Raw genomic sequence first — 18,238 nt, 5'->3', positions numbered from 1 at the left:
AAGAGGTGGAGACTGCAGTAGACTCCAGTGGAACTGAACTGGAGAGATCAGCAGAAGGCGAGGAGGAGGAGGAGGAGATGTGGAAAGGTCAAGCTCGAGATGATGCGAGTGCATCCAGGAGGCGGTGGGGTCAAGGGTGGACTTTGTGAGAGGTGGAATCACTGAGGCTTTTGGGGAAACAGCAGTCAATGGGGGCGCCGTCAGCTTTTAACTAAACTGTCAAACAGTGAGATGTTTAGAGGAGAATAAGTGAAGAAAAACATTAGTTCTATTATGAGACATCCTGAGAATTAAAAATACATATAACTACAAGAAATGTATACAATAATAATACACTAATTTGACATGCAGGTCAGTACTTTCACCATCTTACCCGAATAATAATAATAATAATAATAATAATAATAATAATACAATATATATTCTGCTGAGGGAGATTCTGCTCTTGGCTTTACAATTTTATTTTTATAAACATAGTATACGGGAAAGGTTTTTTAATTAAACCAACAATAACAGTGTGTAGCACAGAATTTATGCAGTGGCCTCTCTGCAGCGTCTGCCATTTATTGAAAGCCTGAGGGGACTATATTTCCCTGTGAATGCATCCTAAGGGATTTAAAAAGACATTATAGTTTTAATAGTACACTGTACATGTCAGGAAAACTATCATGCAAGAGAGCTATAATCTTGCACATTATGTGCATAGAAAGATTATTTAAATAAAGGTCCAAGATAGGAAAAGGAGCAGAGTAACATGTTTCATTATACCAAATTGGACCTAAACATTTTAAATTAAATCATTACAACCAATATACCATAATACCTTGCATTACATCCTGAAATACTTAATCAATTTAAAGATGTATTGGTGTATTTTGAATTCCACTTAATCTGAGATGCAAAATATACTTTACACTTTGTGCAAATGTATTGTTCTTAAAAAACTAAAACAAAACACAATTCTGAAACATATCATGTTTTTGATCATGAATTTCCATGTTTGGAGGCTCAAGAATGATGCAGGAAGGATATCCCAAACTGCCAACCAACATTAATGATGTAATGGACTAAATTGGAAAGAAAAGAATATAAAGATGGGCATGGAAAAAAAAAAGACATGGTTTCATCAGTCTGTGGCTGATTACTATTGTTTTCACTCAACTGATCATCTTGTTCAGCTAGTGTCATATCTGAGATTCTCACAAAACTTTGATGAAGGCGGATTGACAAACGGTTTTGTTTACCTGTTGTATCCTGGCTTACAATTGTATAACATCTTCTAAACGTTTAGTTCTCTACATGTCTAAACTTTAGAGTGCTCTGCTTGACTCACTCGCTTACGTAACTCGACTGTGGTACTACCCCAGCGCGGTACCCTGAGTCACGATGGAAGCACAGACAACCCACAAAGACACAGGAACGCAAAATAGCCGAATGTCTTCTTATCATTGGGAGCAAAACCACCATCCGCTGCTGAGGTGCTAATTGTCACAGTCCTTTTCTTCAAACACTTTTCAATATTTTTAAAATGATGGATACTGTCAGTAAAGACTATCCATTTTGTTGGAAATTTGAATCTCAGAAACACCTGAATATAAATTAGGTTTCCAGTACGACGATTTGGTCTATTTTGTGTAATCTGGTTCAAAAGTGATTTTATTCAATATCAGCTACAGGGATTTAAAGCTGACATGCACAGTTTTACTAATAGGGAGGCATTAGTTATTTTGGTGCAAACTTAAGGAGAAATGTACAATAAAATTCACCACTCATCTTCAAGTAAGAATGTTGTGTGCGCACGTTTGTTTCAGGGTTATTTAGCCAACATTTAAGGATCCCCTGGTAATTTCAAAAGAGGGAGAGAGTGAGGGAGAAATGTGTGAGAGAGAGAGAGAGAGGCTAGATAGCTGCAGGGAGGCTGAGGTTTTAGCTGACAAGGACAATTCCAAATGTCTTTCACCAGAGAAAGAGAGAGAGCACATCTTTCCAGGAATTTATACTCACGTCATCTCCAAGACACACAAAACACACACACTCGCACGACACACAAACAGGAAGGGGCCCTGGTATTCCCGACAGTCGCAGCACGGGCGCAACGCTGCGCTCCTCGGTTCTCCTCAGTCAGAAGCACCTCCGCGAGGCTTACATAACAATTAACCGCGCCTGCCAGGGAACCGTTCAATTTGCCACCCTTCACCACGGGACGGTCAGCTGGTCAGCTCGTCACGAGGGGGTAATTAAGACAGCACTGATTTCGCCAATAACGTTTCCCTCACATCGAGTCACATCACATCACACTGTCGCCCTCGTTCATATACATCATCACACATACTGACTGACTATCTAACTAACCTGCCTACAGGGAAATCTTTATCATGAGAGGATTTATTATGGGGATAAGTTTTCTGCAATGTTGTCATCTCACATTTAAATTTCCAGTGTCCTACTTTAACCAGTTAAAGGATGTTTCTAGGATTATGTGGTCCTTAAGGAACCCCTAAGATCTCTGCTTTCTTACCCCATAATCCTCTTTTCCATTTGCCACCCAGGTCAACCGGCTGTGGTCGGAAATGCCATTATCTCTCCCGCCCCACCAACTCCACGCAGAGTTAAAAAAGCACTGATCCCGAAACAGAGTTCTCGCTTTCGTATTTATTTATTTTTTAGATTTGTTAGTAAGCTTTGCTCCAAACCAAATTAAGAGATCGATACACTTTTACTTTAACCTACATTAGCAGGAAGGGAGCGCTACATTAGGAGCATATTGACTGGTGTTAAGCGAGACGACTGCCAGATGGCAAAGCAAATGTTTATGTACTGGAGGGAAGGGGAATGTTTTCAAACACAAAACATAAAAAAAAAAATAATCTAGGGTTCACATATGTGGAATGAATTTAGATTACGATTAAGCAATAACCATCGAAAATGACCATATTGACACAGTTAAAGGAATGTGTGACTCAGTTTCTTATTTCCCACACAGAAGAAAACGGACTGCTAGATTAGATTCTTTAGACACCGGAGTGGTTGTGGTTGATCCTCGCAATATCCACGAATTATGAACTAATTAAAATATTTATTCAAACTAGGACATTTCGTTTAAGTGGCCTGAAGGCATCTGAGCAATAGCATTAGTTTAAGCACGCTAATATTTAAAAATACTACTGGATTCACACATGCACAATCAGAGCAATTTGAATAAACATACTAAAAGCATTTGATGACACCAACCACTCCAATTTATTTATATATATTTACAAATAATGAACCGGCCATGGCAGTAGTGAATACAGGGCAGAGACGCTTCATAACTTGAAGAATCCTGGTTTAAAGACCCACTGCAGATTAAAGAACATCATTTTGGGTTTTGAGAGCTCCAGGTTGTGGTGCTGACTCAGTGGAGCTGCACGATCCAAACATTTGCACGCCAAGACTTGTTAAAGTTAGCGGTTAGAAATATCCAGCCCCTACTAGCTTATATACCAGAGCCCAGAGTGCCTAAAACCCGAAATGGCTTTTACAGTTATGCAAGGGGAGTCGTATTAGTTTCCCTAAGGGCATTGCTGCACGATTCCCTTATTGTGTTTTGTTAAAAACACACACTTAAGAAATGCAGAGAAACAACAGGACAGGCACACACACAACAACACTGATAGTCTCAACGGGAATAACGGGAAGGAGGTGGAGGAGGGTTGAACAGACAGAGATGCACAAACGTTCTTTGCAGTCCTGTGCATCCCGATCTGCCTTCCACCTTTCATACAGTAGTGGATAAACTAGGAAAGTGAGGTTTGTTGCACAGATCGGCATTTGGTATTCATGCAAATGCAGTCCTGCGCATTAACAGGCCCCTTATACATCAAACTCAAGTCTCAGGTCACAGAGGATCAGCCGTCCCCCAAAAGCAACATCACAGAAGAGTTTTTTTTTGTTTTTTTTTTCTCCCGCAGGTTGTCGAGCTGCAAAACACAGCAGTCCAGTCCTTCCGCCCTCTTGTGGGCAAAATGGGAACCACATGCACTTCACACTGAGCGTCTCTGAAGTAGGACAACAGTGATCGCACCTGCAGAGCACACAAGTCCGCGCCAGTGGGTCACACCGCGATCACTTTTCTGGGCCGCTCTGTCCTCGGGTCTGCACACGGCTCTGCGGCGAGAGCGCCGGTTCTCACGCTCCCAGTGGAAGGGCTTTGGTGCAAGACAACGAACGGCAGGTTCTCTTCCACTTGGTTCAAGCAATTTCCAACAATCTGAAGAAAAAAAAAGACAACATTCGTTACTGTTACACACCGATCGGTGCACTCAACAGCGTGAATCGATGAAGAAGTCCTGAGGAAAAAGACAGTCACCTTTGAAGGAATTTTAAGACTTGTAGGGTGTGGCTTTTATTGGGGGGGCTTTTTTCACCTCTCCCGGGCAGGAACCATGAAGAACCATTAAGAACTAAACAATTAAAGAATCTGTGAAAGTAATTCAATTCACTTCTTGTTCTTTATTTTTTTTACCCCCTTATATTGATTTTCCAAAAAGGGGGCGCAGCAAAGTGCATTACAAAGTAAACCCCCACTTGAATCCCTCAATCAGGTTCTCAAAATCACCCGGTAACGGACTTCTCATCTCCCCACGCCACGCCTCACGTGGACAATAGGATCCGTTTTGCAGCATTCCCCTCACTTGCATAACCTAGTTATAACCAAAAGCACACCTGCGATCACTGAAGCGCAGTACGAATCGCACGCGCCCGGCGAGAACTATTTCCGGCAAAGTTATCTCAGCCAACAAACGGGTTGAATTTAACCGAACAGCCTTCAAAGGGTAGGCGTGTGGCAGCAGAAATGGGAGCGGGGAATAAAAATAACATTTAAAAAAAAGAAAGACAGCTACAACGGCTCAGATGTGCAGGTTTCTGTGGCATCAGGGCTCTGGCCACGATATTTCTCCTCCAATCTGCCTCCCGGCTCACAGTAAGGACAACCCAGGGGAGAATATGGACGTTTTATTTCCATTCTTCCCTTTGCAGCTTTACAGAATAAGTAAAAAGGGGGAAAGAAAGAAAATACACAGCGCTGTCCTAGATACCACTCGAGTCATGCTCAAACTCTGGGGAGTCGATTCCTTCCCTCGAACGTCCATGAGTGCAACTCCAAGGAAAGTAAAAAAAATATTATATATATATATATATATAATAATAAAAAAAAAAAGTAGGCCAGCGAGTTTGGGAACTGATTAATGTTGTTCCTTTGTGTCCCCTTTTTTTTTTTTTTTCCCTTGCTCGTTCTCCTCCATAAATAGGAAGGAGGAAAAGCACAGCAGAGACAGACGACAGCGCTTTAACAGACGTGTCAAATACAAGGACCGATCTGGTATGAATATAAGGAAACGGACTGGTCACAAGAAGGTTCTCAGTTCACGCCCCGGTGTCAAAAACATCTGCGTTTCGTTCCAAGCAAAATAAATACCATCATCATCATACATGTGAATGAGTGCATCGGCTCTAATTATAGATCATACCGATGTGTCGGGCGCATATTGAGCAAAGTCAGGATTTCTGCAAACCCTGGAGATTTGAACCGCATGATTTATCAAGCGGAAGCCCCTAGGTGGAGCGCAGAACGAGTTGCTTGGTTGAACCGTTGAGTTATCCTTAACTAGGGGCTGCATAGACCATTGGTTAGAAAATGTATATATCACAGGCCCAATACAAATCCTCTTTCTGATCTTATGTTATTCCACGTCATTTTGTGTGGCCTGAAAAACACCTCATGAAAGCAGGGGCTTATCAGAGATGAAGTGACATTCACTGTTCGATGTCCAAACTGTTACCCAAGAGCAGCAGTCTCTTGAATATAACTCAGCAGCATCTTCTGTTCTTTTTATTCCAGCTGGAGCACTCAATTACTTAACTTAGAAGCAATCTGATGTATGTATCATTATTTACAGGTTTTTAACATCTCACAAGATTATTGAAGGCACACTAGCTGTTTACTCATTTCCAGCTGGTAGCTAATTAGGCCAGTGAATTTACGGAGAAGCTGCGAGACACTGCAGGCCTCATTTGAGACCTGCATCTTATAGTATCATGCGAGGCAATCCCCCCCCGTTTCCGGCACTTCTCCCCACTGTGACGAATAATCAATACAAGCTCTTGGGTTTTAATCCATTTTATGCATCAAACACTTCAGTGATAATCCTGCGCATCACTACCATGGTGTTGACCAAGCAGAGGTGGTGTCGGATCAGTCGAACCCATAAAGAATCTGGCCAGTCTGGGCAAAGACACGAAAGAGTCCACAACACAGAAGTCCTACCTGCGACTTGGGCCGACTCACTGCCTTTACCTGCCGTTCCCACACGCGGCTCCGTTCAGATGCACTTGGCTTCCAGGTCGTACAGCTGCAGGAGCTCAGAGATGATGGAGTCGATGATGGGTTTAGTCAAGTCGTCACTGAAAACCTGGGCGAGAGACACAAGCGTCTGTGTAAATGTCAAACAGCCACTGGAGAGGAGCAATTAATCCTATTGGATTTGTGCATCACCCCCTAAAGAGACATTTAAACAGGCTCTCTTCTGTTCAGGGGAAGCAAATTATAGTCGCAGCCCCTCTACCTGGGGAAGAAGCTGCAAATCTGTCTCAGCATCACTGGCTGCCTTGAAATATAACTAGAAATAGTTTTCCAAGCGTTAATTAATGACACAGTGTTGGGGGGGGGGGGGGGGGGGGGACGACACACACTCAGGAAGTGGGGACGGAAGGACATAAAGCAGATGGAGCTTTTGTCTGTTTGATAGGAGGGAGAGTTCTGCTTTAAATGAAAGCCGAAAGACAACGCTGCTCACCAGGAACCGGGCCGGAGACCCCCGGGGCGAAAAATGCAGATTTAAGGTTGATCTCTGACACTAATTGGATTACGGCTGCTGATCGCCGCAGTAACGAGCTTTGTGGGCGAGCTGATTAGGCCGGGCAGCAGAGGTACTACAGAATTCCACCCGATGTAGCGACAGCAGTGAAACAACCAACCAACCTGCCACCAAAGCTTCCCGGCCCCCGAGTCGCCCGGCACCTCCACCCCGTAGCTCTCCACGGCCAGGTACAGCACAGCCACGGCAATGTGCTGGGGGGGGTGGCGCAGACACAGGCTGCCGTGGTAGCTGTCCCTCAGCAGGGCCCAGGCCGTCTTGGCGATGGGCGTGCGCCTCCAGGCGTGCCGGTTCAGGAGGTTCTGCAGAGACACCAGGTAGTGCAGGAGGTACTGGGGGGACAGAGAGGGGGTGGTCAGGGCAGGGCAGTGGCATGACACTGCAGGGGGGAAAGAGGTCTGGCTGGGGTTGTGGGGGTACGGTGTCTCCAACTCTGAGATCCTTAATTATTTCCTGCATTACAGTAACTGAGCAAATTTCAGCTCTCCAGGTGCCGACGAGTCTGAGCTATGAACCCCCCCGGGCCGCGGCCATGGGGAACCAGAGTCGTGGGTGGTTGGAGGTCAGAGGTCTCAAACGAGGGCCACACAGACTCTCGGCTCGAGTTGCCGCCGAGCTCCCGCTGACCTAACTGCTCAGATCCGACAAATAACCGGATGAGGTCTGTTCTTCTCTATTGGCTGCAAACGATGTTTCAGCTGGACAACTTATTTTCAAACCTCGAGCCGGAAAAGAGTTTTGACGCTAGAATGGTCCAGGCCGTCAACGTCGCGTTTTGTACTTTTAAAACGTAAAGGACTCTGCAGTTGACGCAGCTGCCTGTTCTCATCTCTTCCTTAATACGAGTACTAAACACATAAAAAGTGATATTACAGTTCATAAGAACCACAAGAAACTGGGCAACTGATGGAAGAATATAGAAAATAGAATTATGTCTATATTGTTTGCATTATTCAGATGCTTTATGCGATATGGCTAAATAAAACTGGTCAAATGGTAAAGTCATATGGTTGGCCCTTTAATTATAAGTACTATAATGTTCTTAATAGGGATGTTAAATTAATTGCTCCCCGTAGGGTTAGTGTTAAATAATTTATATGTCTAACGGTTGTCATAATTAGGATAATGAAGTAACTGACGGTTCATCATCAAAGTGTTTCAGCAGACTGGACAGCGAGACCCACTCCACACACTGTGAAGGGCCGGAGTGCCCAAATGTGACGGAAATAAAGCAAATGTGATTGAAAACTATTACAAATAAGCTCTTGTCGTGAAATCGGCTTGTCAGAACTCTGTACTAAATACTCTCACTCTCCTGACCTTGTGGGGATGTTGGAAGGACACCTGGAAGTTGAGGACCCGGAGAATGAGCAGCTCACACTGGACCACGCTGTCCCTCAGGTCCCAGAAGCGGCTGTCCAGCTCCAGAGGCTCGCTCTGGGGATTCAGGTACCTGCAGAAAAAGACCACAGCCTGCATTTGGCACATTCGAGTCCTACTTCAACCCACCATACCCCTCCTGTTGGCTGCAGAAGTCTCCCTGTGGTCTGCAACAACTTTATCTACCGGATGGCCAAAGACATCCCGCACCCATATATTAAAACGTCCTTTTTTGTTAATGAAGACTTTGCCGGGTGCGGTTGTGTTTAATTAGACAATCATTCAAGATGACATAATCAAAAGAGCTGCTTCTGCATTCAAAACCACCGTTGTCAAACAGCGACACCGAAACTGGGGCCATCTATCAAAAGTTGCACAGCAGTCGAGAAACTCCATTAAATGCATCGCGAATCGGCTCCCTATCGTACGGTCTACCATCTTCCTGATGCTTTCAAAAAGTGAGTGGATGCAAACCCTGCTGCTCTCTACTTACACTGCAACAGCTCGAGAGAATGTCATAAAGAGGGGCACACAGGTTACAAAGAAAAATATAATAGTTTCATATATACTGTTGAATATAATAGTTAAACAAATGAACTCATGCCAGAGTGTGCAGCACGGGAAGGCTGGCACGGGGGTCTTACCTATGGCACACTCTGGCATGAGTTCATTTTTTAAACTAATATATTCAACAGTATATTCAACAGTATATTACCTGTGGCACACGTTGATAATGTCCCTGGTCCGCAAGTGCTGCTCCTCCACTTTGCCCGCCAGGTAGATGGCTGACATGGCGACTAGGTGCGGCTCGTACACCTGCAGGCTGGCGCTCTGGTAGAAGCGGTGATACACAGTGCAGGCCGTGGCGATGGGCACCGAGTTCATGCCCAGCTTCACTCCTGCCAAACACGCAAGACTACATCAACGCCAAGCTCCCCGATCCCGAGGTGACCCGTTGCGTGGTCCGGTTCCTCAACATATTTAATCTGGATTTCGATCTGGACTTGGCATGCTGGATTATATGATCGACATCGCTTCAGCTGGAGCATTGTGGTCTGCTTTTGCTGCATTAAATGCCACTGCAGCTCAGAGACACAGGGGTCCTCTCTGGATCAGGCTGGGGAAACCCTTTCACTGAACTATTTGCTTGATCAGAACATATAAAACTATATTCAGCCCATGTGACCAGGCCTTAAAAACCCTTGAGGACAGCTGCAAGGGTGTACATTAACTGACCAGGGCAGTGTGGGAAGAAATTAGAAGAAACTGATTTGATACAGATAGAGAGACGTGCCTTTTTCCCCCACTTCCACATGTTGAGGGTTTATCTCCATCTCCATCTCTCTCTCTCTCTCTCTCTCTCTCTCTCTCTCTCTCTCTCGGTGACTCAGTTTCCCCTCAAGTCTTCCCACTTGGCTGATTCATCAAAACAAAACTCTGTGGCTCCTTCACTTTGAAGAGTCACTTGATTCAGTGTTGTTCTTTACCCCTCCCAGGGAAAAATACCATCTGAACAGAGGAGCACTAACAGGGAGCCACATCACTTCACAAACAATGCCTTGTACTGGACCTATTTAGTTAAGATGCCTATAGCCTTGATTGTGATCAGTTTTTTTTTTTTTTTTTAACTTACACTGCTTCTCCAAGGAAAATAAATACACTATATGAAAATACTGATCAAATGTGGTCTTAATCAAAAACAATTATTGGAGCACCTCTCTGCAGCCTCAAAAACACACATGAAACGCACAATGCTTTAGTGTTGATGTGCAACTGGATTTCCTTCTAATTAACAGTAACGGCCCTGGAAATTATTGAGAGAGCTGCAGTACAGGTGAATGCCCCAGTGCCACCTCCTAACAGGGAGCAGGCATGCACGGTGCTACGAGTCGCAGGGTTCAAAGCCCCTTCATTGCCAGCTGCTAAAATGTCACCGTGCCATACCCGCCTCGATGATGAAGCGGCACACTTTGAAGTGGGTTTTGATGTCGCCTTCGCTGGGTCGCGGCGTTGTGACGTCAGAGCCCCCGGCTGCTCCGGCGAGTTCCATCTGGACGGCGTTGTCTTCTGCATGCAAACAGAGACAGCAATTCAATGCAACCTGCACCGATACCCAAATATAACCGTTTTCGGAGATACTATGGTTAAAACACGAATGCAAGACACACGTAACACCAGTCTCCACAAACTCACACAGCACGACTACTGAAGCACTTCGTTTCTGTTTTCTTATGCCTGCATCGGCTGCAATTGGCCAGGAAAAGAAAATAATATCAATCGAGTTCTATGGGAAGCATTTACACAGGCACATGTTTAATTATGCGCTCTTTTTAGATAAACTAGCTAAATAAACGTACCGGTAGCTTATTTGTATTTGTAAGAAAAAACAAGCCTTACGTGGTATTAAGAAATGCAATGGCGACTTTTCACAACTAATCTCGCTATTGTTTCATCTCGAATTGCCCCGTATGATGCAAACCTAAAAGACGCTTAAAATACTGTAGTTCACTAATAAAACACATCGACAACCTACCATGTTGACACCATAGAAATAAAACATTAAATGAAAACTATTTCGGTCACAGAATAACAGTGCGCCCCCTCTTGACCTGGCGTAGCATTACTAAATCATTATATACACCGATCAGCCATAACATTATGACCACTGACAGGTGAAGTGAATAACACTGATAATCTCGTTATCATGGCACCTGTCAGTGGGTGGGACATATTAGGCAGAAAGTGAACATTTTGTCCTCAAAGTTGATGTGTTAGAAGCAGGAAAAATGGGCAAGCGTAAGGATCTGAGCGACTTTGACAAGGGCCAAATTGTGATGGCTAGACGACTGGGTCAGAGCATCTCCAAAACTGCAGCTCTTGTGGGGTGTTCCCGGTCTGCAGTGGTCAGTACCTATCAAAAGTGGTCCAAGGAAGGAAAAGCTGTGAACCGGCGACAGGATCATGGGCGGCCAAGGCTCACTGATGCACGTGGGGAGCGAAGGCTGGCCCGTGTTGTCCGATCCAACAGACGAGCTACTGTAGCTCAAATTGCCGAAAAAGTGAATGCTGGTTCTGATAGAAAGGTGTCAGAACACACAGTGCATCGCAGTTTGTTGCGTAAGTGGCTGCGTAGCCGCAGACCAGTCAGGGTGCCCATGCTGACCCCTGTCCACTGCCGAAAGCGCCTACAATGGGCATGTGAGCATCAGAACTGGACCACGGAGCAATGGAAGAAGGTGGCCTGGTCTGATGAATCACCAGTTCAAGGTGTTGACTTGGCCTCCAAATTCCCCAGATCTCAATCCAATCGAGCATCTGTGGGATGTGCTGGACAAACAAGTCCGATCCATGGAGGCCCCACCTCACAACTTACAGGACTTAAAGGATCTGCTGCCGACGTCTTGGTGCCAGATACCGCAGCACACCTTCAGAGGTCTAGTGGAGTCCATGCCTCGACAGGTCAGGGCTGTTTTGGCGGCGAAATGGGGACCTACACAATATTAGGCAGGTGGTCATAATGTTATGATTGATCGGTGTATCTATAGCATATTATATGAATATATTAATCACAGCAAGTTCAGCTACATTGGGTCAGACAGTAATGTCGAGGCCACAGTTTTGTCAGAGAGTAGCACACTATACTATAACGTATTATATTAATCATAGCAAGATCAACACCATGGGGTCACACGGTAATGTCAAGTCCACAGTTTTGTTACAGAGTAGCATACCACTATAGCATATTAATCACAGGAAGGTCCACAACATTGGGTCAGAGAGTAATGCCAGGTCCACAGTTCTGTTACAATTGTGTTTTTTAGGAGGTTAGAGGTCAGGGTTAGTCTTTCCATTAATATACACTCACCTAAAGGATTATTAGGAACACTTGTTCAATTTCTCATTAATGCAATTATCTAACCAACCAATCACATGGCAGTTGCTTCAATGCATTTAGGGGTGTGGTTCTGGTCAAGACAATCTCCTGAACTCCAAACTGAATGTCTGAATGGGAAAGAAAGGTGATTTAAGCAATTTTGAGCGTGGCATGGTTGTTGGTGCCAGACGGGCCGGTCTGAGTATTTCACAATCTGCTCAGTTACTGGGATTTTCACGCACAACCATTTCTAGGGTTTACAAAGAATGGTGTGAAAAGGGAAAAACATCCAGTATGCGGCAGTCCTGTGGGCGAAAATGCCTTGTTGATGCTAGAGGTCAGAGGAGAATATGCCGACTGATTCAAGCTGATAGAAGAGCAACTTTGACTGAAATAACCACTCGTTACAACCGAGGTATGCAGCAAAGCATTTGTGAAGCCACAACACGTACAACCTTGAGGCGGATGGGCTACAACAGCAGAAGACCCCACCGGGTACCACTCATCTCCACTACAAATAGGAAAAAGAGGCTACAATTTGCACAAGCTCACCAAAATTGGACAGTTGAAGACTGGAAAAATGTTGCCTGGTCTGATGAGTCTCGATTTCTGTTGAGACATTCAGATGGTAGAGTCAGAATTTGGCGTAAACAGAATGAGAACATGGATCCATCATGCCTTGTTACCACTGTGCAGTCTGGTGGTGGTGGTGTAGTGGTGTGGGGGATGTTTTCTTGGCACACTTTAGGCCCCTTAGTGCCAATTGGGCATCGTTTAAATGCCACGGCCTACCTGAGCATTGTTTCTCACCATGTCCATCCCTTTATGACCACCATGTACCCATCCTCTGATGGCTACTTCCAGCAGGATAATGCACCATGTCACAAAGGTCGAATCATTTCTAATTGGTTTCTTGAACATGACAATGAGTTCACTGTACTAAACTGGCCCCCACAGTCACCAGATCTCAACCCAATAGAGCATCTTTGGGATGTGGTGGAACGGGAGCTTCGTGCCCTGGATGTGCATCCCACAAATCTCCATCAACTGCAAGATGCTATCCTATCAATATGGGCCAACATTTCTAAAGAATGCTTTCAGCACCTTGTTGAATCAATGCCACGTAGAATTAAGGCAGTTCTGAAGGCGAAAGGGGGTCAAACACAGTATTAGTATGGTGTTCCTAATAATCCTTTAGGTGAGTGTACAATATGTACAGTGTGTCTACATGCAACTGCAATACATTTTGACATGAAGCATACCTGTTTTTATATCCAGTACCATTTAATCACACCACAGGCAATTGACCCCAGTATGTATAGCCGTATGCACTTCTATTTCAGTGTACAAATATGGATATAAAAATAGATGAAGAGCAGAAAATAGACTCTTCTGAGTTATTCCAGAATCTGATTGAACTGATATTAATACATAAGGCAGCCCAGTTAGCCGCTGTCCCCTCTGGCTAGTCTAGTCTTATCTTCTGTCCAGCAACTGGTGGAAATGTCGACAGTCTGTCTGTGGTCGTCTTTGAAGCGAGTTCTTCAAAGGGAATTATAAACTACCTGATCGGTTAACCGTAACTGTTAAGGTTAGGGAAATCCACCAAGCTTTTACTCTTCAAATGACATTATCAATTTTTTTGCTTTTGCTTTTATTTCTCTTAGGAAGAGTATAAATAGACTAATAATAATAATAATAATAATAATAATAATAATAATAATAATAATGTCAGTTATTTTGGACAAATGTCAAAAGTCACATGTTGACGAATGGTCAAATGTCATTAGTAATAAGGGTACAGCAGCTATGACCCCATAGACACACATGACAAATGATGAGATCTTGGTTTTAACTACAGTTAATGTCATTCATAAGAACTGCAATAACTTGGTGTAACAATTGGTTACTGTTTTTATGTTATTGTTTTCAAATGTCTTCTGTTCAGGGAATACTGTTGAATTTGTGATGCTGTTCTGGTATCACTGGTGGAAACAAAATCACTCCAAAATGTGGCATTTGGGTATATTTGGCAAACAGCAAACGCCAGACTTTTTCTTCTCCTCCGGTGGCTGAGGGGTTGTGTGGCGGAGGGAGGCCTTTGAATCCATGGCCACGATCACATTCTCTGCCGCCTGTTAGTAAACACGACGCTGCCCACACTCCCAGATGCCTGCATTTAGTGCTAGTCGAGCTACATACTCAGAGTGAGCTGTATAGCATTATTATAACATTACCTGCCGTTTACACTAGCTTCCAATACTAGATTTAATTTAAGGTGGGTTAGCAGAGTGGTGATTATATAGCCTAGACAACAGCAATTATTTTGGTGCAAACCTGATGTGATGCTTTCGGCACAGGCTATATCTTGATTCCGCTTTCTCTCTTGCTGACTAACTTGCCACCTACGTGTTGGAACAGTTGCTGAAAACACATGCACTTTTTCAGACACATTTATTTATTAATTTACTTGCATATTTTTCTGCAGTAGAACCTGGCTAGGCCAATCAAAAAGTTGACCACATCTACAGGGTCAATAGGAATTCTCACTGAAAGTATGTATTAAAAAAAATGAAATTAAGGAAAAACACACAGTACAAAAGTAGGACAATTCATAGATTTCTAGTGAAAAGAGTAATGTTAATCTGATTGTTGGGGGGAAGTTACTCCATGTTTGCACAATGCTCTGAAGCTCTTTGCTGACAAACTACCCACTCAGCTGCTCAAGAGTGTTGTGCATTTCCCAGCTGTGGAAATGAGGAACTGTGATTTCAATAATGCTTACAGAAGCAGAAACAGTTGAGAGGAGACAGTACAATACGATGGAAATTACGATGTGGATGTCTAGGTTGACTCATCCATTGTGACACGTTCTGGACAATGCGCAGAAGTAATAATCACAAGGCCGACAAAATGTCTGGCATTTACAGGAAAAAGTGCAGACTTCATATCCAGTCAAAGGAAGTGATGTTCAAACGATACAATGCATGACTAAGACCTAATATAGAATACTGTGCAAAACCTCATTCTAGCTGCTACAGCGGGAGTTGAAAGGTGTCAGATCTAAACCTGTATCTTAAACCAATCAGGTTAGAGGGAACAGAATCTCTTCAGTTGTAAGCAGAACGTATTGAAAAACACTGAAAGATACTGATCAATGTAAATCAAAGGACTATTCCAATGCTCAGGAATATAAAACAAGGGCCTGGGATAGAAGTGGAAATGTAAAACAGATGCTTTTTGTACTGTGGTATAGGAAGCACCTTTAAGAACTGTGGGAGTCTGGAACAAGCAGGTTCACTGTGTGTGTTGAAGCTGATTGCCTGGGATCCTCCAGGAAACAGCTCATTAATATTCTTGGATCAATAAGCTAGTAGCAAAGAGAAAACAAGCACGGTGGGCCAAACAGCCTCCTCTTGTTTGTAACCTTTCCTATGTTCCTGCACTTGGCTTAAAAGTCAGATTATGTAAATACTCCCCAGTTATTTATAATTTTTGCTCTCTCTGCCATCCTCCATTGCTCAGCGCTGTAGAAGACAGAAGCATTCACTCTTTTGCATATAGTAAGAGTAAAAGATATTCAGTAGCGTAAATATGCCCTTCCAATGCTCTTTAAGACCAATACTGAAATAGCACAAAAAAGAAAACACATTAGGGTTGTTAAAATGTGGACCTGGGGAACTACCACTACCACTGGGGAACTACTACTGTCCAAGCAAGGTTCAAAGACTCCACTTCACACAGTTATTCAGAGATGAATTGCAATTAAATAATTAACACAATGAACACAGTGAACCTGCTTGTTCCAAGCTAAGGGACAGATTTCTTGCAAAACCAATTTTAAAATGGTAGATTGGTTGTTTACAAAACTGATCATTAAGGCTGGCATCTAAACTGGACAGATTGTGACTCTCCAGAGCCAGGGTTAGCTACCACTGTAATACATGATTTGGGAAAATCTGATCTGTTATCCTGCTTATTATTTTCCTGCCAGAGGGCAAAAAACTTAGCGTCCAGAGTCTCTCCATTTAGCAATTAGTTAAACAATTTAAACAAGCACTGAAAGTCTGAAGACTGGAAACAGGAAGCACCTCCTTGCACAAACAGGTGTGGGAGTCTGGAACAAGTTCCCCAGTCATGGTGTTTCTAATTGATTACTGACCAATATTTTGTAAAATTATCAAAATCGACACTGACTGCTCTGTTTCCTTGTTGGTATTAAGATTGTATATGTGTGTTTGTTATATTGCATTCAAAACTAAAATATCTAAAATCTGAACTGGTCTGTCAATTGTGTCTAAGATAAGAGTTCATGTGACATCGCTCTAAGCTGGCATGGCACACCCCTACCCTGGAAATGACTCTCACTCACCTCTCCTCTTTATCATTACATTGCAAGTCTAAAATTAATCATTATTAATAATAATGTAATAATGAATCTATTTCTACTCCACTGAAAACAATATCAACTATTCGCAGGTCTGTTTGTTTGAAATCAGGTTACATAACCTTATTTGCATGCAATGCTAGAGGTTATTCCATTGTCTTGGAGATGTGGTTTGTGCAGGTCTGACTGGCCAGCCATTAGGACAGTGCAAAGAGTTGTGGCAGGGATAACATGTCCGGGCATGCAAATACAAATTTCTGTCGGCACATATTGGTATTCAATGGTTAGTGGTGTGAATGACAACATCACTTCACGATTCTTAATCATTCATAGCTGAGCTCCGGAATGTGCTAAGTGAACATTCATCCATCCATATTCAGTAACTGCTTCATCCAGTAGAGAGTCACGGTGAGCAGATCCTACCCCAGTGGGCACAGGGCACAAGACAGGGCACAGCCTGGGTGGGACACCAGGCCATCACAGTCTAAGAAAACAAACTGCACATCATCTTAATACTAATAACAATGGGCAGTTGTTGTTCATATTTTTCAAAGGCAGGGCAAAACCCAGGTGCTGGAGATCCCTCTTTTGAGAAGAACAGATGGAAAGGGAGAGGTATGGAAATCTTGCAGGAAGCAAACACTGATTGGCTGCTCTCTCTCTCTCTCTCTCTCTCTCTCTCTCTCTCTCTTTCTCTCTTTCTCTCCCCCCCTCGTTTCCTCGCTGAAGGAAGGAAAGAGAATCAGCAGCCCCACATCCTCAGGAAGCCAGTGCCGGCTGTGGGAGCAAACAAAACACAAACACCAAATGACGTCAGTGCCTTTTCTGCACAAAAGAGGTGCAGACAGATAGTTTCCCCCTCAAAGTGCTGCTCTGGGATCACTGGGGTCTCCAGCCACCTCTCTGAACCGCAGGCTATGTATAGAGGCCTGCGAACACGAGCCAGGACTGTCAGGTGGTTCCTCACTGGGGTCAAAGCTTTATGAAAATAGAGAGGGATGTTAAAGAGGATGTTTTGCACATCCTTTTTTGTTTATGCTTGAGTTACATATCTCGCAAAATGACTCCCTAATGTAGGAACACCTCTGGTCAACTCTAGAGCTGGAGGTTTTCAGGGCTACAAACTACTTAATCTAGATTCAAACGACTTCCTGGGTTCCTAAAATCATGAACTCAGTGAAAGCAATCCTACATCAGAAATTAATAATTAAACGCAGAAATTAATGATATGGCTAAGTTCAATGTAGCTACAAACACCTTCCCTAATTGGAAGTTATGGTGTGGCTAAATTTATTGTGTTGTTGTTATTTGTGTTGTTTCAGAGAGGCAGGCACGCATATTTGTTGTGGGGTTATGCTATACTATATTTATCATTCGTGTCACGATGACGAATAAATAAGCAGCAAGGGGTAGGGATGAGGTAATCTCTGCTACAAAGACTTCCTCCATAAAATATTGATCCGAGGAGCACTACAGTAACCTTTTACTGCCTGTGCTGATACAGCCCTAAAGTGCTCTGACTGCATGTGTGTCAGAAAGGGAGATTAAACAGATAGCTAATGAATGCACTGATGTCGAGATCTGCCATGCATTTCCCTGGACACATTTGAGACTGAATCGCATTTGCACAACGCAGATCATGTCAGGGTGTCATCTGGACGTGCAGTTTGCACATTTCTG

General features: G+C 43.6%; 1 protein-coding gene across 3 annotated transcripts; it reads right to left on the bottom strand.

Moving 5' to 3' along the window:
• Positions 1–2,632: 2,632 nt before the first annotated feature.
• ccnq (cyclin Q) lies at positions 2,633–10,891 on the bottom strand. Of its 3 annotated transcripts, none has more exons than XR_010817442.1 (7): positions 10,695–10,891; positions 10,242–10,364; positions 9,013–9,196; positions 8,238–8,370; positions 7,022–7,249; positions 6,308–6,452; positions 2,633–4,249 (listed from the first exon to the last, which is right to left on the bottom strand). XR_010817442.1 is itself a non-coding variant. In XM_066709854.1 (7 exons), exons 2-6 carry the CDS (start codon positions 10,345–10,347, stop codon positions 6,363–6,365), a joined length of 741 nt encoding a protein of 246 aa, XP_066565951.1. In that variant the 5' UTR covers positions 10,348–10,364; positions 10,695–10,891; the 3' UTR covers positions 2,633–4,249; positions 6,338–6,362. The 3 variants fall into 3 exon arrangements, 1 of the variants encoding a protein (XP_066565951.1); XR_010817443.1 differs by lacking the exon at positions 10,695–10,891 and adding an exon at positions 10,491–10,669; XM_066709854.1 differs by having other exon boundaries at positions 6,338–6,452.
• Positions 10,892–18,238: the final 7,347 nt, after the last annotated feature.

Source organism: Amia ocellicauda, chromosome 7, assembly GCF_036373705.1.
Source record: "Amia ocellicauda isolate fAmiCal2 chromosome 7, fAmiCal2.hap1, whole genome shotgun sequence".
Lineage (NCBI taxonomy): Eukaryota > Metazoa > Chordata > Actinopteri > Amiiformes > Amiidae > Amia > Amia ocellicauda.
This window is presented reverse-complemented; position numbering and strand designations above follow the sequence as displayed.